This window comes from Lacerta agilis, chromosome 8 (assembly GCF_009819535.1).
Source record: "Lacerta agilis isolate rLacAgi1 chromosome 8, rLacAgi1.pri, whole genome shotgun sequence".
In the NCBI taxonomy this organism is placed as follows: Eukaryota; Metazoa; Chordata; class Lepidosauria; order Squamata; family Lacertidae; genus Lacerta; species Lacerta agilis.
Genome location: NC_046319.1, coordinates 8,834,183 through 8,854,398, shown reverse-complemented (window position 1 = coordinate 8,854,398; position 20,216 = coordinate 8,834,183). Strand labels below are relative to the sequence as shown.

The 20,216-nt window shown below is 49.5% G+C and overlaps 2 protein-coding genes across 2 annotated transcripts in view; both read left to right on the top strand.

Moving 5' to 3' along the window:
• SLC25A34 (solute carrier family 25 member 34) overlaps positions 1-292 on the top strand; it is an 11,196-nt gene extending 10,904 nt beyond the window's left edge. The window contains exon 5 of the mRNA XM_033159345.1: positions 1-292. This exon is cut by the window's left edge and continues 898 nt beyond it. The gene's annotated coding sequence lies outside the window, so the exon portion shown is untranslated.
• A 7,336-nt stretch (positions 293-7,628) lies between these two features.
• TMEM82 (transmembrane protein 82) lies at positions 7,629-17,274 on the top strand. The gene is made up of 6 exons (XM_033159344.1): positions 7,629-7,966; positions 8,055-8,127; positions 9,497-9,671; positions 11,034-11,442; positions 15,808-15,995; positions 16,965-17,274. Exons 1-6 carry the CDS (start codon positions 7,873-7,875, stop codon positions 17,064-17,066), a joined length of 1,041 nt encoding a protein of 346 aa, XP_033015235.1. The 5' UTR covers positions 7,629-7,872; the 3' UTR covers positions 17,067-17,274.
• The last annotated feature ends 2,942 nt before the right edge of the window (positions 17,275-20,216 follow it).

Below are 20,216 nucleotides of genomic sequence, written 5' to 3'. Positions count from 1 at the left end.
AGCAGAAAGACAAAACACATGTGCGGAGCTAGGCGGCCTGTCTGAAGGTCTGTTTTTGAACCTCTGAACTCATCAGATGGCAGTTCGAGGAGTGCAAGCAGGAGAGGAGCTGTGGCCACTTTCAGGAACAGCAGAGCTGTGTTTTTGGTCGAGGTCGAAATCCTCCAGAGACATCTGTGACGCAGGCAACACCTCAGCCTCTGACATTTGGACCCTGCCAAGTTCCCGTCTGTCCTCCTTGCACCTTGCCAAGAGCAGAGCAAACCCCTCCCTCCGTGACTGGGGAACGGGGGGGGGGGGCGGGCGGCAGGTTTGCTCAGCAAGGTGATCTTGTTTCCTTCAACAGCTGCTGTAACTGGAGCCCAGGAGCTCAAGCCCAATAAAGATAGTTTCTACTTTGTTGTATTTATAGCCCTCTCTCAGGAGGTGTCATTTGGAGGGGGGGGGGTTTCCATGGATGAGTAGGCAATGTTCAGTTCAGCAAATAGGTCTGGGGGTGGGTTCTAAGCCACATTAGGCCTCCTTGTCCCCCGCTTTATTTCCAGGGGATTTGGCAGGGAGCCCCCGTCCCCCACCAGCACAAATCTAGAAAGTCACGTGAACCATGGGTTGCTAAAGTGCCTTTAGAAAGTCAGGGGTGGGAACAAGGGCAGTGGCCTGCCCCACAAGGTTGTTGTGAGGGTCACTCAGATGATGGTGTAGTAATATTGGGGAAAGCTATATAAATCCCTTTGTGCAAACACTGTCAGAAAGTCAGAAAGAGAGAGATGGAATTACTCTCTTGCCTACAAAGAACCCACCTGTGCAGCCCCACAGGTAAGAGGCTTCAATGGGTCCCTCCTCCCCATTCTATGTTGTTCTCACTTCTTATCTCTAGTCCAACCTTTCCTCCAAATAAGCTCAGGGGAGCAGCAAAAAGGACCGTTCTCCTCCACATTTTACCCTCACAACAACCCTGTTAGGCAGGATAGGCTGAGAGGGAGCAACTGGCAGTGAGCTTCACGGCTGAGTAGGGGATTGGAATCTGGCACCCTCAAAACCACTCCAGCCCACTGGCGCACCAATATCAGTTTTTTCCTCAAGCGAAGGTGGGAGAGTGTCTGCTGCTGCTGTCTTCATACCCTGCTTGTGGGCTTCCCCTGGGCATCTTGTTGCCAGAGAAGCAGGGGAAAGGAAGAGGGAGTTGTGCCAGCCGGGGCAATGGGGAGGGGGGGCACTCCCTCTTCACAGGCTGGGCACTTCTGAACAGCAGCTGCGGGACAAACAGCCGCACCCTCCTGTGGACTTTCAGCTTTGCACATGAACAGGCACCTTAGTCAACGTCAGAGCACGACCTGGAATCCACCAGAAGGTGCCACCTCACCAGGTAAACACTGTTGACTCTCTATAGGCGCCCTTGGCTTAAAGCTCACCTGGTCCCACCCGGAGGCGCTGATGCACTTCTGTAGCATGGGAACAGGTAGCGAGGCACACAGAAGGGTGGGAGGGAGCTCAGCACGACTGTTGTCATCAGCAAGGCCGGTCTTTGTCAATCTGGTGCTCTCTGAGCTATTTGGACTACATTTCCCATCAGCCCCAGCACCATGCAGCTGTGCTAGCTGGGGGCTGATGGGTGTTGTAGTTCAAAACATCAGCTTGAGGAAGGCCGAGGTGCACAGATAGCAAGAGAGAAGCACCAGAGGATAGCCATCGGCCAACAAAGCTGCCCATCTAGCCAGTTTAATCTGCCTCGCACCAAGTTCACAAACCTCTCTCCTGCCATCTAGCAGGAGGTTGTAAATTAAATTCCTCTATATGAATGGTGGCTATTTTATTTATAAACAGCCGGCTCATTTTTAAAAATAAAACGTCCTAAATTTAGAAAATCGTGACCAAGACTGAATCAAATCAAAAACACTTGGCCAAGTTTCTATCATGTTGCCTCTTACTCATCTGTTCTCTAAACTAAAAAGCTCCAAATGCTGCAACTTTTCCTAACAGGAAAGTGCACAATGGCCAGTGACTCTGCACATTAACTGCTCAGCTGCACATTTCACTAAACACAATTAAATAAACTATTAAAATTTTGGGAGATTAGCAGCCAAACCCAACAAGTGCATATTATTGCTAGTTAGCCTGAGAAGGGGCTAAGTCCACAGAGCTATATTGCTGATAGGCAGATACTCAGACCATAGGAATACAATTGGTAGAGTGAGCTTGGTGTGATGTCACTTCCCCTTCCTCTCCCGGATAATCTTATTTTTAAACATACTTTACTAATTGTTGCCTGATTCTTTGTTAAGAGGCGTAAAGCCAGCTTGCTTTGTTAGCTGGACTTCCTCAAAACAAGGCTTTCCATTCTTAATTCCTTTTCTTTTTAGATTTTGAAACCCACACACCTGGGAGCCTGCAGGGATAAATTTTAATTAATGTATCATCTCCTACCAATAAAAACCCATTCATCCCACAAAGATACTTTATGCTCACAATTGCATATGTCCGCCTAGAGGAGAGCTGTTAAAGCACATCGAGCCAAAATTATGCTTATACTTAATAGCGGGATGCGGGTGGTGCTGTGGTTGAAACCCCTCGGGATTGCCGATCAGAAGGTCGGCAGTTCGAATCCCCGCAACGTGGTGAGCTCCCATTGCTCTGTCCCATCTTCTGCCAACCTAGCAGTTCGAAAGCACGTCAGCGCAAGTAGATAAATACGTACTGCTGCGGTGGAAAGGTAAACAGCGTTTCCGTGCGCTCTGGTTTCTGTCATGGTGTCCTGTTGCGCCAGAATTGGCTTAGTCCTGCTGGCCACATAACCCAGAAAGCTGTCTGCAGACAAACGCCGGCTCCCTTGGCCTGAAGCGAGATGAGCGCCGCACCCCATAGTCACCTTTGACTGTCCATGGGTCCTTTTTTATATATACTAAAAATAGAGACTGTCGACTTTCAGCAGTAGAGGGAAAGCCCAAACAATTTTTTCTTTTCTTTTACGTTATGTAAGTAAAATTTAAACTTGTTGTTGTTCAGTCGTGTCCGACTCTTCGTGACCCCATGGACCACAGCACGCCAGGCACGCCTATCCTTCACTGCCTCTCGCAGTTTGGCCAAACTCATGTTAGTAGCTTCGAGAACACTGTCCAACCATCTCGTCCTCTGTCATCCCCTTATCCTTGTGCCCTCCATCTTTCCCAACATCAGGGTCTTTTCCAGGGAGTCTTCCCTTCTCATGAGGTGGCCAAAGTACTGGAGCCTCAACTTCAGGATCTGTCCTTCTAGTGAGCACTCAGGGCCGATTTCCTTGAGAATGGATAGGTTTGATCTTCTTGCAGTCCATGGGACTCTCAAGAGTCTCCTCCAGCACCATAATTCAAAAGCATCAATTCTTCAGCAATCAGCCTTCTTGATGGTCCAGCTATCACTTCCGTACATTACTACTGGGAAAACCATAGCTTTAACTATACGGACCTTTGTCGGCAAGGTGATGTCTTTGCTTTTTAAGATGCTGTCTAGGTTTGTCATTGCTTTTCTCCCAAGAAGCAGGCATCTTTTAATTTCGTGACTGCTGTCACCATCTGCAGTGATCATGGAACCCAAGAAAGTGAAATCTCTCACTGCCTCCATTTCTTCCCCTTCTATTTGCCAGGAGGTGATGGGACCAGTGGCCATGATCTTAGTTTTTTGCATAATATAGGACTGTGAGAATCTGCAAATATTAAAAAGGAAGGAAGACTACTTAACAAAAACAGAAGGCAGGGTAGGTTAAAATGTACCAAGGATGGAGCTGGATTTCCCTCTACTCAACTGGGTCTCGCAATCCACCCCAGAGCCACTCTCAAAGCCACTCTCATTCCGATTCCTCTCTCTTCTCCATCAGCCCCCAGGGCCAACTTACTGCAGCCCAAAAGTTTCTGCAACATTCTTAAGAGAAAATGTGATGAGGAAGGGAGCAAAAATCTCAGGTGCAGCACCACGTTCGGACTCCCCTGGCACAAACACACTGCCTTTTCCACAGACACACACACACACAGCTCCCCCCCCCCAGTGCCATCGCTGACTATTACACAATAGTATCTTTTATCACTTGGTATTGATTGGCTCTAATTGCTCTATGCAAAATTTTCATTTTGTGGTCTGGCTTATGAGCAGACGCTCTTCCGAAAGCTTTTTAGCCGAGGCTTGCACCAAGGGTTATGATGCCTGGCACATAATGATGAGTGTTGCAGGCAAAGCACCTCTAATTGCTTTTAAAGAAGCACTCTAGGTGGCATTTCCATGCAGACAGGAGGGTCAAAGCTTATTCTAGCTGAGAATAGGCTGCCAGACTCAATGGATCCAGCAGACTCTTCTTCCGTTTTTCAACATGGCAGAAGAAGCTGCTTTGTCACCTGCAGAGGGTCTTGACTTCATCACTGCAGTCCTAAGTGATTAACAAGATATCCCCAAACCTCAATTATTATTTATTACATTTATATATCACCCAGTGAGCTGTAGCTGGTGTACATGATGATGATGATGATGATGATAATAATAATTTTTTTTATTTATACCCCGCCCTTCCCAGCCAAAAACCGGGCTCAGGGCGGCTAACACTAATTAAAATCACAGCAAAAACATAAAAACAATCAATTTAAAATACAGATTAAAATACAAATTTAAAAATTCAAAATTAAAACTGCAGTCTCGTTTTCAAATAGCCCACCAATAAAAGAATGAAGCATAAGTATCAAACAGAAACCAACCCAAAGGCCAGGTGGCCAGGTGGAACAGCTCCGTCTTGCAGGCCCTGCGGAAAGATGCCAAATCCCGCAGGGCCCTGGTCTCTTGTGATAGGCTGTTCCACCAAGTCGGGGACAATACTGAGAAAGTCCTGGCCCTAGTTGAGGCCAACCTAGCATCTTTGTTGCTCGGGACCTCCAAAAGATTATTATTTGAGGACCTTAAGGTCCTACACGGGACATACCAGGAGAGGCGGTCCCTTAGCACCCTTTGCACCAACTGTAGGTGGTTTGTGGGAGCAGAAGGGAGAACCTGAGTCCCTAGGAGCAGAAATTGGGATGAGGGCTCAGGGTGCAAAGGCCAAACGGAAGTTAGCTCAAAGGTCTGCCTAGCAGACTTGCATGCTTCCATGGGGGTCCTCTGGCGCCAGAACTGACCCTGCTGCCTTTGTACTTGTGTGGGACTCCCATTTTCCTTGGTCCTTGCAAAACATTTTGACAGAAAGCTTGTCACAGGGGGTTTGCATGGCAGTACTGGCAGTGTCCCTTGATTTCAGTGGAGATAAACTCTTAAACTCAGGACCAACCATGCACTTGGGGAAGACCCTCTTAGCAGGAACCACCTCAGGGTCAGAAAAAAGGGAGCCTCTCCCCTCCACAGCTCACCTGAGATGGGACTTTCGTGACAGTATACAAATTCAAGATGCAAAGTTTCCCCGACTTCCTTGGTTATGGTCTTTACATATAGTGAGTGCCATAGGAGTCAACTCCAAGTGGCTGAGGTCCCTTCACACACACCCCATAAAATACTTGAGGGCTCCCCCCAAGTTGATGGGCATTGCCATTCAAATTTGTGCGTGTGCCATATCATGTGATCAATTATGTGGGGGTAGGGCTTACCTGACCCCTCCCCCCAATATTTTATTCTACTTGGCACCCCTGCCAAGTACAAAAATAAATATTTGTTACACAAACAAAGGGGAGTGGTTTCTCTTTATCTGACAGCCTTAATAAGAAGCTTAATAAGAGAAAAACAACTACCGGTACCAGACTTTTAGAAGACATCTGAAGGTAGCCCTGTTTAGTGAAGCTTTTAATGTTTAACAGACTATTGTATCTTAATATTTTGTTGGAAGCCGCCCAGAGTGGCTGGGGAAACTCAGCCAGATGGGTGGGGTATAAATTTATTATTATTATTATTATTATTATTATTATTATTATTATTATTATTATTTATTATCACCGCTGATGAGATGCGGGTGGCACTGTGGGTTAAACCACAGAGCCTAGGGCTTGCTGATCAGAAGGTCGGCAGTTCGAATCCCTGCGACGGGGTGAGCTCCCGTTGCTCAGTCCCAGCTCCTGCCCACCTAGCAGTTTGAAAGCACGTCAAAAGTGCAAGTAGATAAATAGGTACCGCTCCGGCGGGAAGGTAAACGGCGTTTCTGTGCGCTGCTCTGGTTCTCCAGAAGCAGCTTTGTCATGCTGGCCACATGACCTGGAAGCTGTACGCTGGCTCCCTCAGCCAGTAAAGCGAGATGAGTGCCGCAACCCCAGAGTCAGACATGACTGGACCTAATGGTCAGGGGTCCTTTTACCTTTACCTTTTACCACCGCTGGTAGTTGGAACCCTGCTGATTTAAAAGGCATCCTGCTGCTTTGATTGACAGGTCTTTGTTACATTTGCTTCACCGTTGTGCAAAGGGAGCTGGGCTAGACTGAGCGAACTTTGGCACCTGGGGTTTGTTTCTGGGATGCAGTGTGTCCGAGCCAGGGCTCGTGTTAGTCCAGATGCATTTATTTGCATGCATATATAAGGTCTTGTTATAAAAATTAGGTTCAACCTCAGAAGGGAGTCCACGAACCCGGGGGAGTGCCTTAGTAGGGCTCCCCTCCTCTCAAGAGCACTTATGAATAAATAGAGACAATACAAAATCTCCCAAAGCAAGGCGGTAGCCCTTTATTAGAACTGCTGCAGCAGGGTGTCTTGCAAGCAAAAGACCCCGAACAAAGGCACACAAGCTCCTATATAGACTTTTGAAATTGCCCCCCTCCAGCTCAAGACCACACCTCCATACATTAGAATTACATCACAAATTGGGAGGGTCTGGTAGCAATGATCTGAGCATCTTGGACCCTGCCCCCATGTCTCCTCTTGCCCTCCACCAAAAACCCATCAAGTGAAACAAAAGATATTTACATTTCCCTATATCCCAGCCAAGTTAATCACTCCCTTTTGTCTGACACTCAGGTATCAGGATGCCAGAGATTATCACTCAGGCAGAGGGCTGCTGAGTAGCTGGAGGGCTAACCCCCCCCCCCTTCGTTCCTGAGACAAAGAAATGCTTGGTCAGTTGGGAGTCAAAATGGAGTGAGCCCTGTCTGTGCTTTTTCAGATATGTGGCCTTATTTGTTTTGGCACATTAATAACAATTATTATATATAAAAATAAAATACCTTAAAATTCTTACAACAGTGTGTTATACGGTCTGTAGAAGTATGCGTAAAAACTCACGTATCACAAGTAAAACAAATGTTAACTCTGAAGTGCTGTGGCCTAAAAGTTTTCTGTTGAGAAGAAAAATGGATTCTGGGGCTCAGGAGAGTTCCCCTCCTTCATTTAAAGTTACTCACTAGTGATGCGAGGGGAAAGCACTCTGCATATGCTCAGCAGCACTTCCCTACATGATCTCCTTTTTGGCACCTGTTTCTGTAAAGAAGGGGCTCCTTAGGAGAGGCTCAAGGGAGGCAGCAACAGGCAGAGGTGACAACACCTGCAAGAACATTCACAGGCAAGAACACATTTTGCAGCTGGGCTGGAACTCAAAAACCTCATTGCCTTAAATATTTCCCTTTGATTTCATTCTGGGGAGCTCTGGGGAAATGCAGCTGCAGCTGCTGCTGCTGCTGCTGCTACCACCGGCCCAGGAAATGATTCCCCCTGCCTTGCTTCTCCCCAAGCAGAAATGGTTGTGCAAGGGCTCTGGCTGAGTGGCCTCCTCCCCAGGAGGGGCAAAGAGGAGGCAGCAATGATTTACCAGAGCAGCAGCAGCAGCAGCAACACAAGCACAAGGTCCCTGGGCTCTCGCCAGCCCTCCAACAGCAGACCTTTGAGACTGCAGCTGGGAAGAGGAAGGCCAGGGCTGAGCCACCCACCCTCACCCTGCCCCGGGGCCCCACCATGCTTTCCAGCCTCTACTCCTACCTGGTCTCCTGGCTGCCCACCTTCCCCAGCCTGGCCTGGGGCTCCGATCTGGTGGACTCCATCTTGCAGGGTGAGCTTCTCCTCTTCCCGGGTGTGTGTGTGTGTGGCTACCCCACCCACTGAGCCCTACCCCCTTTCTGACCTTTGCTTCCTTGCAGGGCTGGTGGGTGCCTGTGCCGTCTCCATCCTGGGCACCCTGATGAAGATTTACATCTACATCAACTGTTTGAAGTGAGTGCTTGTTAGGCAGAGCAGAGATTTCGTCTTTTAAACAGAGAGCCACTTCCTCATTCTGTCCTTACAGGCAGCCCTAGGGTGGCTACCAACCTCTGATAAGGTGCTGAGTGGGTGGTGGAGGTTGAGGGAAGGAGCCATAAAGACCAGCAAACTGACCTGTCTAGTGTCACGTGTATAGTGTCACTAGTGTCTAGTGTCCTGAATCTGGATGCTTTGATGGCTCCGTCTGTCTGCAGAAAGAATCTCAGACACTCCTATTAATTCAATAGGGGCAAGCCCAGATTTTCCACTCCTGCGAAGTTGATTGTCTGTGCTCTTGCCTTTGAGGAAGAGGGTGGGCGCCCCCTTTTAAGATCCGGATCATGCCATGCTTTGGAGTCCAACTGCTCCCCAGGGATCCCTGGGAGTTAAATATTGGAGTGGCAGCATGTTATCTCCAGGGCAGGGTGCGAGCATAGCCCCACCTGAGCAGTGCCCAGCTGACTTCTTTGTATGCTGGCTGGCGAGATGCCTTTTGTATTGGTGAGAAGACAATTGCCAGGCAAAGATGCCTTTCTTGGCATTTCCTTAAATCTTTTCAGCTTTGGAAAACAGAGCAAGACAGAGTAGATGAGCACAGGCAACGGAAAGCAGTATTCAGCAGTGTATCAACAATTTTTCAGAGGATGAGGTTGTCCTTTAGCCGTGATTCTTTGTATGAGGACAGGGGCATCGCAAACACATCCCTATGGATTTGGCGACAGTTCCGGTCAGGGCTGAACCAGGAGCTTAATTAGGAGCAGGTTTCATTTGATCTCAGTGACCAAACTCAACTTGGGAAATGTGAAATGATCACAGAGGACTTGAACACACTTCCAAGATTGAGACAGGAAAAGGCAGCCAGGGAGGTTGTGTTTGCCAGCAAACAAACCTTTGTGCGTTTCCAAGGGTCTTTTCGGAGCCAAGCCCCAAGAAGACCTTTTTCAGGCCCCAGAAACAGTACAGAAGAGGAGCACCCCCTCTGAGTTTGTATAGAGTTCCATGCGCAATTTACCCAAAGCCTGTGAGGTTGGATTGTTGGTAGGCCAAAGGGTATTTCCAGACATGCGTGAGCCCCAAAACCTCTCTGCCCCTGGGAGAGGCAGAAGATGGTTCTCCTGGAGTAAATGCAGAGAATATCAGGTTCCTCCCAACCTTGGAGACCTGGTGGTGGGAGAAGCCCTCTAGGCTTCTAGGCTCTCCTGGAAGTGCCCAGGTGGCAAAGGGAAAGTATGTTTACTCCAGCTACTCCCTGTAGCGTCCCAAGTTTGAGCTCTCAGTCCTGAGCGGAGAAATTGCTCCTGCACCTGCCTTTCCCTTCTTGAGACCCTCATTTCTGCCCCAGCGACCCCGACCGGCAGAAGGAGAAGGAGATCATCCGCAACCAGTGGCCCCTCCTGGACCAGCTGCATCTCCTGGTGCTGACTGGGACCTTCACGGTGGTTGGCTACCGTGTGGCTGCCTTGGTGGTGCTGGAGTTCTCCCTTCGGGCCATCTCCACCGTCCTCTCCCTTGACAAGGTGAGCTACTCTTTGTTTTCCCTTTACTTCATGTGCGGGCTGAGGTGGGACCAGGCGGGGAACCCCCAGACAGGCACCCGAGTTAAAAGCAGAGTCAAGATAACCAACAGCCCAGCGGTAGAAGGAAGCGAATTCCCACCGGGTCACCCAGACAGTCAAGCTTTATCCTGCCATTTGGATGGAGGGTTTATTTATTTATTTATTCACTGCATTTACACCTCAGCTGTTCTTCCAAGGAGTTCAAAGTGCTGTACATGGTGGTTCTCCTCCCCATTTTGTCCCCACAACATCCCTGTGGGGTAGGTTAGGCTGAGGCAGTGACTGGTCCCCAATGTCCCCCAGTGAGCTTCATTGCCGAGTGGGGATTTGAACTCTGATCTCCCAACACACTAACCACTGTTATTTATTTCTTGACTTTATATGCCCCCCCCCTGTACATGGAGGTCTCAGGGTGGTTGACAGAACAAAATCTAAATCTAAAATCTAAATATATATAATCAAAATAAACACACAACCCCATACACTGCCACCGTCCATATCAATTTATGTATGAATGTATGGGAGTACAGTTGTACCTTGGAAGTCGAACGGAATCTGTTCTGGAAGACTGTTCAACTTCCAAAACGTTTGAAAACCAAATCGCGATTTCTCATTGGTTGCAGGAAGCTCCTGCAGCCAATCAGAAGCAGTGGAAGCCCCATCAGACATTCAGGTTCCAAAAGAACGTCCGCAAACCGGAACAATCGCTTCCAGGTCTGCGGCATTCGGGAGCCAAAACGTCCGAGTTCCAGGGCATTCGGGATCCAAGGTACGACTGTATATTACATTGCATTTTTGTGTATTGTTTCTTTCTCTCTCTCACACACTCTCTTACACACACATTTGTTCTCCCCCCCTTACTTTCTCACTTCCCCCCTTTGTATCACTCTATTTCTTTATAATTGAAATTATTTAATCTGATCCAAAACACCCACCCACCCCACTCACACATGAAAACAAAGATCACCACAGCCGATCACAAACAAACAACCACACCCTAGCCAACCCCAACCTCTCTCACCACCAAAGGAACACAAGTGAATAGCAGAGAACCTCCACAAGGGACACGGACACAAAACCCCAAACGTACATTAAGTAGAATAGAAACATCGGCACCCGACCCCACCCCCACTCACCTCTCCCCCCTCCACCTCTCTCTCTCTTTTCTTCCTAATGTCTTAACAAATGAAACTGATCTGTAAAAAATATTACTTGAAAAAGAGAGAGAGACATTGCACATACTTTTATAATTGAAATTATTTCAATATATATTTTTTTAATATACACTGCTACCACCTCTCAATTTCCACTGGGATCCTGCAGGGGGCGCACAGCAGCCAGCTCTACCTCCTCTGCCAGTACTCCCTGGGCTGCGGCATCTCCTGCAGCCTCAGCTACCTCCAGGAGGGGGCGCCCCACCGCACGTGGAACCTGCTCCTCAGCGTCGGCCTGGCCGGACTCCTAACTTACTATGTCTGGCGCATGGCACGCCACGTCTTCACCATGTACGAGCTCCACTGCAAGGAGCGCTACTGCGGGGCCTGCCTCTTCCTCCTGACCACCTGGCACGGCATCCCTCGCCTCCTCTGCAACGCCCTCAAGGTCACCTTCGTGGTGGCCGACCTGGCGGCGGTGGCCCTGATCAACCGGGACTTCCTCACCACCTCGGAGGCCGTCCGCTTCTGGACCCCGCTCACCATCTGCTACACTCTGCTTGTCATCTACATGCAAGGTGAGCTCCTCCTCCCCTCGCGGGCCCCTGGCTCAGTGGGCAAGATCTTTGGGAGGTTGCTAGGTGTGGGCGGCCGTTGGCCTTTGGCTTCCTTCCCCAGCAGCAAGCAAGTAAGCAGCACCCTCCTGCAGAATAGTCCGCCTCTGGCACCTTCCCTTCATAGCTGTCAAGTTTCGGATTTGAAAATAAGGGATCAGCAGTCTCACCTATCCCGGGGACAGTCACATATCAGTGGTGGGCGGAGCCAGAGGCAAAAGTGGGCGGAGCAGCAATGTAAACTCCAAGCGGGCTCGGGCTCAGAGCGGAGCAAAGAGGAGGGCAGCCATGTGCTCCGCGCGATGGAGCCCCATCGTCTTCTTGTCTGATCCCATCAAAACAGGACAGGAAGCAGGAGCTGCTCAAAGGCAGCCAGGCTCCGCCCGCCAGCTAACCCTATTGGCCGGCTGAGGGGCTTGGCGGCAGCGGATAGGGGCTGATGCAGGGGGAGGAATACACCCCCCTTAGAGCACGGGAAACGGCTCCCACTTGCTTTGAGGGCTGAGGCTTTTCTCTCCAAGTAGGCGAGGTCTTCCCACCCAGTCCCTGGCCAGCAGGGGAGGAGCTGCTTCCATTACAAAACGGGAAATTTAAGGGAAATAAAAAATAAGGGAGAGCAGCAGGAAACAGCTTGAAATAAGGGAGAATCCCAGGGAAAACGGGATACTTGACAGCACTGCTTCCCTTCCTGGAGCGGCTGGAATGTTTGCGAACGTTCCGTGGCATCAAAGGCAATCAGACTAATGTCTGGTAAGGGGGAAAGGTCCCAGGTGCAACTCCTGGCATTTCTAGCTAGGGGGATCTTAAATACAAAGATCCCTTGTAGATCCGTTCCATCAACGGTGTCTCCGAAAAATTTTACACATCACTTGGGAACAGTGGCGGAGGAACCCTCTCCGGCACCCGGGGCGGTGCAGCCTGTATGGATGGAATGCCGCACATCCTGTACGGAGTGCACATGGGAGGCAGCCCATATGGACACCGTGCAAGCGGCACCCGGTACGGACTGCACATGTGAAGCAACCGTATGGGATGCCGCACATGCGCAGTATGTACAGGCTGCCTCTTGCACACGGCGGCCGTATGGGCTGCCGCGCTCTCGGCCGCTCTACAGCTGGGGGGAAGCAAGGGCCATCTTGTCGCCCCTCCCAGAGCGGCACCCGGGGCACCCTGCCCCCTCCACCCCTCCCTTCCTACGCCACTGCTTGGGAAGACAGGCAAACTAATGCCAGTGTACTGGAAGAAGCAAAGATCACCAGTGTCAAAGCAAAGATTCTTCAACACCAACTTTGTTGGACTTGTCATGTTGTGCGGATGCCTGATTGTCGTCTTCCAAAGCAACTACTCTGTTCACAACTTTAAAATGGAAAGCGTAATGTTGGTGGTCAACAAAAGAGGTTTAAAGATGCTCTCAAGGCAAATCTAAAAAAATGTAGGATAAACTGGGGAACACTGGCTTGCGAGCGCTCCAATTGGAGAACAGGCCCCAAATGAGCCAAGGTGTAATGGGCCTTGAAGACACTTGAACTCAGAAACGTGCTAAGAGGGAGAAATGTGCTAAGAGGAAGGCATGCTTGGCAAACCCTCACCATGATCAACTCTCGCCTAGAAACCTATGTCCCTGCTGTGGAAGGACGTGTGGATCCAGAATTGACCTCCACAGTCACTTACGGACTCACTGCTAAGGCCGTGTTCATGGAAGACAATCTTACTCAGCTACGAGTGATCACCAAAGAAAGAAGAAATACAAAGATGTGTACAAGACACACACACACACACACACACACACACACACACACACACCCTGCCAGAGATCTTGAGGACCTGCTGCCAATTACAAGAGAAAGGTGGATCTGGCCTAAGGCAGTTTCCTATGCTCATTTGGGGCCTCTTTATTGGGGAGGCCCCAAATAAAGAGCACACAGTAGAGTATACACCTGCCGTGTAGGAGACCCTGGTTTCAGCCCTACTCAAAAGGACATGAAGAAGAAGAAGAAGAAGAAGAAGAAGAAGAAGAAGAAGAAGAAGAAGAAGAAGAAGAAGAAGAGTTTGGATTTGATATCCCGCTTTTCACTACCCGAAGGAGTCTCAAAGTGGCTCCTTTCCCTTCCTCCCCCACAACAAACACTCTGTGAGGTGAGTGGGGCTGAGAGACTTCAGAGAAGTGTGACTAGCCCAAGGTCACCCAGCAGCTGCATGTGGAGGAGCGGAGACACGAACCCAGTTCACCAGATTACAAGTCTACCACTCTTAACCACTACACCACACTGGCTCTCAAACATGAGATTGCAAGGCTGGCAAAATAGTATTAACTTGGTACAAGGCCTGTTCCTATGTTGACATGACAGTTCGGTTTCTTGACTTTTTTTAGAAGAGAGAATTGGACTGGTTCTGCTGATGATACAGTCGTAGAATCGGGTCCTCTAGTCCCAATGCCCTGCAATTCAGGCAACTTTAGCTCCATGTGGAGCTCGAACCAGAAACCCTGTGATTAAGAGACTCATGCTGCTGTTCTCACTGAGCTATCCCTACAGCAGGGATGGTGGGCCTGTGGCCTTCTGGATGTTTTTTGTGACTCCAGCTCCCAGCTCCGGCCCTGACTCTTGCCCATACTGGCTGCTGGGACCTGGAGTCCAGCAAGGTCTGGATGGCAGCACAGGTTCTCTGTCCCTTAACTAGACCATCACTTGCCTTTACTGCCCCACATGCCTCCATCACTACTCTGCATCCTTTTAATGCAGGGATGGGGGAGCCTGTGGCCCTCCAGATGTTACCAGACTCCTCCAGCTCCCATTATCATCATCCCTGACTACTGGCCATGCTGGAGTTGGGAGACCAGCATCACGGTGTCCAGGAGCTGCCAAGTGGCCCCAGGTCAACCACAAGGCAGGGACACACAGGAGGCACAGAATGCAATTCACTTTTTTTTTTAACAACACACCAGAGTCCTCTGGCTGAGAAGTTGCTGAAACTGACCACTTGCCCTTCCCTTCCCCCTCTAGCCTCTCTCTCTGGATCTCTCCCAAGCAGATGAAGGCTGCGTCAAAGGGGAATGCTCATCCTCTGGGCCTGTCTGGCCCAATGCTCAGCAACGTGAAGGATTCTCGTCGATCGGGGTGTCAGAGTTGGGGGAGGCGAGCCAGCAGGACCGAGACTGCCCTGCTGCTGGGTAGAATAGAATAAATCTTTATTGTCATTGTCCCCTTGCGGAAAACAGCGAAATTCCTTGGTTGCTATATCAAGGGCAACTTCTGACTCCTCTCTGTCTGAGTCTGTGCTCACACTGTGACTGTCGGCCTCAAACCCTGTCCTGGAAGGGCCTCCTTCTCCTCACCTCACTTGTGCCACTCACCTCACAGAGTGTTGGTTGTGGGGGAGGAAGAGAAAGGAGAATGTTAGCCGCTTTGAGACTCCTTCGGGTAGTGATAAAGCGGGATATCAAATCGCAACTCTTCTTCTTCTGACTCCCCTGGATCGCTCAGACTCCCTGCTTCTAGCACCTCCCAGCTCGTCCCTTCCCCAGACTGCTCTTCCGTGTCCCACCACCAGGACCCAGGATCTAATCTAAGTCTAAGTCATCTTCTGCATCCTCCCTGGGGGGATCTTGGGCAGGTAGCTCCCACTGCTTTGCCCAGTGCTGTCAAGTATCCCGTTTCCCTGGGATTCTCCCTTATTTCAAGCAGTTTCCTGCTGCTCTCCCTTATTTTTTATTTCCCTTAAATTTCCCGTTTTTAATGGAAGCAGCTCCTCCCCTGCTGGTCAGGGACTGGGTGGGATGACCTCGCCTACTTGGAGAGAAAAGCCTCAGCCCTCAAAGCAAGTGGGAGCCGTTTCCCGTGCTTACAGGGGGGTGTATTCCTCCCCCTGCATCAGCCCCTATCCGTTGCCGCCGAGCCCCTCCTGTCCTGTTTTGATGGGATCAGACAAGAAGACGATGGGGCTCCATCGCGCGGAGCACATGGCTGCCCTCCTCTTTGCTCCGCTCCGAGTCCGAGCCTGCTTGGAGTTTACATTGCTGCTCCGCCCACTTTTGCTTCTGGCTCCGCCCACCACTGACATGTGACTGTCCCCGGGATAGGTGAGACTGCTGATCCCTTATTTTCAAATCCGAAACTTGACAGCTATGGCTCTGCCTCATCCAGCCAGTCCTTGACACTTGGAAGACCGCAGTTGTTCCCCATCCCTGCCCTCTCATTTACAGAGAGTATCCAATGTGAGTCTTTCTTAGGTTCATTAATTTGAACAAGTCTCCTCCGAATAGTACTGGCATTGTATATAAGTTGACCAGCATAAGCCTAACCATTTTATCTTTCCTTTGTCCAATGGCAGAAGAGCAACGGCAGAACCCCACAGAGCAGATGGCCTACCAGACGGTCTTTGTCAGGATGGGGGGCCTCCTGATTCTGCTGATGACCGTTGGCCGGTGGATGGACATTGTGAACGTCGTCGTTTCACTGGTTGGGGAGATCTGGTGCCTGATGCGGGCGGGAATCCTGCTGGATATCTGCAGGAAGCAGGTGAGGAGGAGCAAGAGGGTGTTGGCATCTGGGAGGTTTTCCAAGATGGCCGTGGGAGGGGAGAGGAATAGTGGGCTTTGTTGGGGTGGGAAGTCTGAGGGACCTCAGTGGAGGTTGCCACCAGCTGGGGGGGGGAGTCAATATTTAAAAACCTATTTTAAAAAACTATATTTGGAAACAGTCGCACTGAATCATACCAGAGGTCCACCATTTTGACACATGGAGGTCTGGACAGCTCTCTGTTTGAGGAAGGTGGTGAAAGCCAATCCCTGGGGTTTCTCTCCAACATCTGCTCCTGTCTCTAAACTCGGAGGGCACATTTCCCGCTCTCTCAGCAGATAGCCTGTCCCATCCTTCCCCAACCTTGTGCCCCTCCAGATGTTTCAGACCCAGCCAGAGATGGGAGCCACAGTCCAAAGCGTCTCATGGCTACCAGAGCGTTAGGAGAGATGGCATTATATATACTCAATGAATGTGGCTAATCTGCTCCAGAAGGCCACATCCTGTGATCATAAGCTCCACATGTTTAACAGCCATTTCATGAAAGAAGTGCTCCCCTTTGCCTGTCACAAATCTCCTCCTAATCATAGAATCGTGGAGTTGGAAGGCACCCTAAGAGTCATCTAGTCCAACCCCCTGCAATGCAGGAATCTCAACTAAAGCATCCATGGCAGATGGCCATCCAACCTCTGCTTAAAAACCGCCAATGAAGGAGAGCCTACCATCTTCCAGGGGAGTCCGTTCCACTGTCCAACAGCTATAACTATCAGAAAACTATTCCCATGTTTACTCAGAATTTCCTTTCTTGTAACTTGAAGCCGTTGGTTTGGGTCCTCACCTGCAGAGCAGGAGAAAACAAGAAATCTTCCTTGTCACAGACCTTGAGATATTTGAAGATGTCATTGATTTGCTTTCTAGAACCTAATATTTCTGTTTTTTCCTTTTCTTTTGTTTGTGGTGGCACTTCAGGATTATTCTCAAAGGTTCTCGCCCTCAGCTTCTGCCTCCCGACGGCCCTTGAGACACTACAAAGACCTTTCAAAATCCCACTCTGCAACGGCAACATCCTGAAACACAGAGCAGGCTCTGGAGGAGGCTGATATGAGCCAGTGACTGCAGGTCTAAGGTGGGGAAATCCTAGGGGCTGGATTCCATCCCACTCCTTGATTTCATCTGATCCACTGGGCTGGGCTGCTCTGGACTCTCTGGGCCCAGCATTGGATATGGGATAGATATTTCCTGCCTGTCACTTTACTAGATGGTGACTTATTTATTTCTATGTTAGTTGTTGCATTGCCCAATTGCATTTCCCCACCCCATTAATTGCAACCCACCTACCCCCCAATTCGAATCCCCGCGACGGGGTGAGCTCCCGTTGCTCGGTCCCAGCTCCTGCCCACCTAGCACTTTGAAAGCACGTCAAAAGTGCAAGTAGGTAAATAGGTACTGCTCCGACGGGAAGGTAAACGGCGTTTCCGTGTGCTGCTCTGGTTCACGAGAAGCGGCTTTGTCATGCTGGCCACATGACCCAGAAGCTGTATGCCGGCTCCCTCAGCCAGTAACACGAGATGAGCGCCACAACCCCAGAGTCAGACATGACTGGACCTAATGGTCAGGGGTCCCTTTACCTTTACTTTACCCCCCCCCCCCAATTTAAGCTATCTCCTCCCTTAAACAAACAGCCAACCCTTTTTAAAGTCAGCTTGCTATGGGAGTGCCACCAAAATACCACACACTGACCACACACAGGGGCTGGTAGGTGGATAGATTGCACCAAGGGATTATGTGCTTTATGTGTGTGTGTTGCGGGGTGTGTGTGCTGAAAATTCCCCCCGCCCACCCTTGTCCTAGAGAAACACTAAAGTACTGTGCTGATAGCTAAGGAAGGAGCTGGTGTTCCTAGGGAGCAAAGGCTTCTGACAAAAACTGCAACAAAGCGGACCAAACTGCGGAATAAAGTTTGACCACACTGCAGGAGGCAGTGGAAACCGGAGTGCCTGGCGTGCTCTGGTCCATGGGGTCACGAAGAGTCGGACACGACTAAACGACTAAACAACAATAACTATTTATGTGAAACTCTGGAGTCTCTTTCATGCTCTCTGCATGCCCCACCTTCCTAAATAAAGTTCGCCCCCTCCAGCGCTTTTTCTCATCCATCATTCCTCCTGCATCTTCCTATGTGGTAGTTTCAATTGTTTGCTGAAGACGCACCTCTTTCCCTGGCCTTTGACACCTCAGCTCAATAGATGTGTGTGTTCAGGATCCGCCCTATTCCCATGACTGTATTTTGTTTTAAACTCTTTTTAAACTCCTGTAACCTGATGGTGAGCGCCAGGTAAGAAATTGAGATGATGATAATAATAAACCATTGACCATGATATAGCATTCATGCATCAAAAATGAGTCTTGCAGCAGCTGAAAAACTATGGGATTATATTATGGAAATAAGATTTTTGTAGATCAGAGTCCAATGTGCGAAATGTTGCCTGCAGTTGGGGTTGCTGTTGTTGTTGGGTGGGGTTTTTTTTGCATTTAATTTCCCTCTCCTCAGAGTTTACTGTCTCCCTCTCCACACACAGACACTACTGAATAGACCCAGGTACTATGCTTGCTGAGGATCACACTTTCTGAGTCTGCTTATTCCATAATACATTTTGTAGCCTTTAAGGCGTGACAAGACTCTTTGTTACTTATGAAGGGGCTACCTTCCAAGGGTGGTCATCCAACCAGAAGTTGGCATGGAATGTCACCGGTCCCCCTACCAGTAGAGATTCAGCCGAGGCCACCTCACTTCTGGAATACATTTTTGTTACCTGTTTAATCGTGGATTCGTTAGCCACCTGGATGATTATCTGTATTATTGTGGGTTTTTTTAAAGCTGAATTGTCTGGGAAAATCCGGACGTATGGCAGCCCGTGTCGGATGTGTAGATTTTGGTGAATTTCAGCTCAACAACTTTTGTGTCTGGATTTTCACTTATAACACAGTGGTAACACAAAAGCAAAGACATCACCCTGCCGACAAAGGTCTGTATAGTAAAAGCTATGGTTTTCCCAGTAGTAATGTACGGAAGTGAGAGCTGGACCATAAAGAAGGCTGATCGCCGAAGAATTGATGCTTTTGAATTATGGTGCTGGAGGAGACTCTTGAGAGTCCCATGGACTGCAAGAAGATCAAACCTATCCATTCTTAAAGAAATCAGCCCTGAGTGCTCACTAGAAGGACAGGTCCTGAAGTTGAGGCTCCAGTACTTTGGCCACCTCATGAGAAGAGAAGACTCCCTAGAAAAGACCCTGATGTTGGGGAAGATGGGAGAAGGGGACGACAGAGGATGAGATGGTTGGACAGTGTTCTCGAAGCTACTAACATGAGTTTGGCCAAACTGTGGGAGGCAGTGAAGGATAGGGGTGCCTGGCGTCCTCTGGTCCATGGGGTCACGAAGAGTCGGACACAACTGAAAGACTGAACAACAACACCACAAAAGTAATTTTATCAATAATAAAGTAGAACATAGTCATTGTGGCTAGTGGCTACTGACAGCCCTTATCCCCAGTGCATTTGTCTAACCCTTAATGACTAGCCACCTAAGGACCTCCTTAACTCTTACCCATTGAAATTTGGGGGTGGGGGTCTTTAGTGTGCTTAACTAACTTGTAGCTGCACTTTGCACTACAATTCCCTTGCTGTTCAGGAAGCTATGGGGGGAATTGTACGTTATCAGGAGTGTGGGAAAAGCTGGCCTGGGCACAGCCAGATCCATGGTTGTGTTGTTGCAGACGGATTAAACCACAAAGCAATTTAATCCTCGTGTGTGCAAACACCCTCTACCTACCCAGAAGCCTCTTCTTTGCAAACCGGGGTTTGATCCTTCCTTCCTTCCTTCTCTGCCTCGAGCCTAATCTTGCATGCCCTTCCTTTATATTCTTAATGCTGTGCTCCACACCCTTCCCTTCCCTTCGCCTCCAGCCCTTGTAATCATGGAGATACACGATGAGGTGTGGAGGGGGAGGCCTCCCACACTTGCACTTCCTGTCTGCCTGTCTGGTTGGCGAAAAGCAAGGCTTATATGGGAATCCTCAATGGCTCTCCCACCTCCTCCCTCCTCCCCACGCCAGCTCAAGCTGACTCAAGGCTTCACCACTGCAACTCAAATGAGCTGTCAAATGCTGACACAGCTCAGCTGCTTCCGCAAGAGTGCTGGACAAAAGAAAGAAACCACTG

What these genes read in the sequence shown, in the direction of transcription:
- TMEM82 (XM_033159344.1), top strand. Translation starts at nt 7,873, where the DNA reads ATGCTTTCCAGCCTCTACTCCTACCTGGTCTCCTGGCTGCCCACCTTC. An exon ending in GGTGGACTCCATCTTGCAGG is followed by an intron (nt 7,967 to 8,054) that starts GTGAGCTTCTCC and finishes GCTTCCTTGCAG; the next exon opens with GGCTGGTGGGTGCCTGTGCC. An exon ending in ATCTACATCAACTGTTTGAA is followed by an intron (nt 8,128 to 9,496) that starts GTGAGTGCTTGT and finishes TTTCTGCCCCAG; the next exon opens with CGACCCCGACCGGCAGAAGG.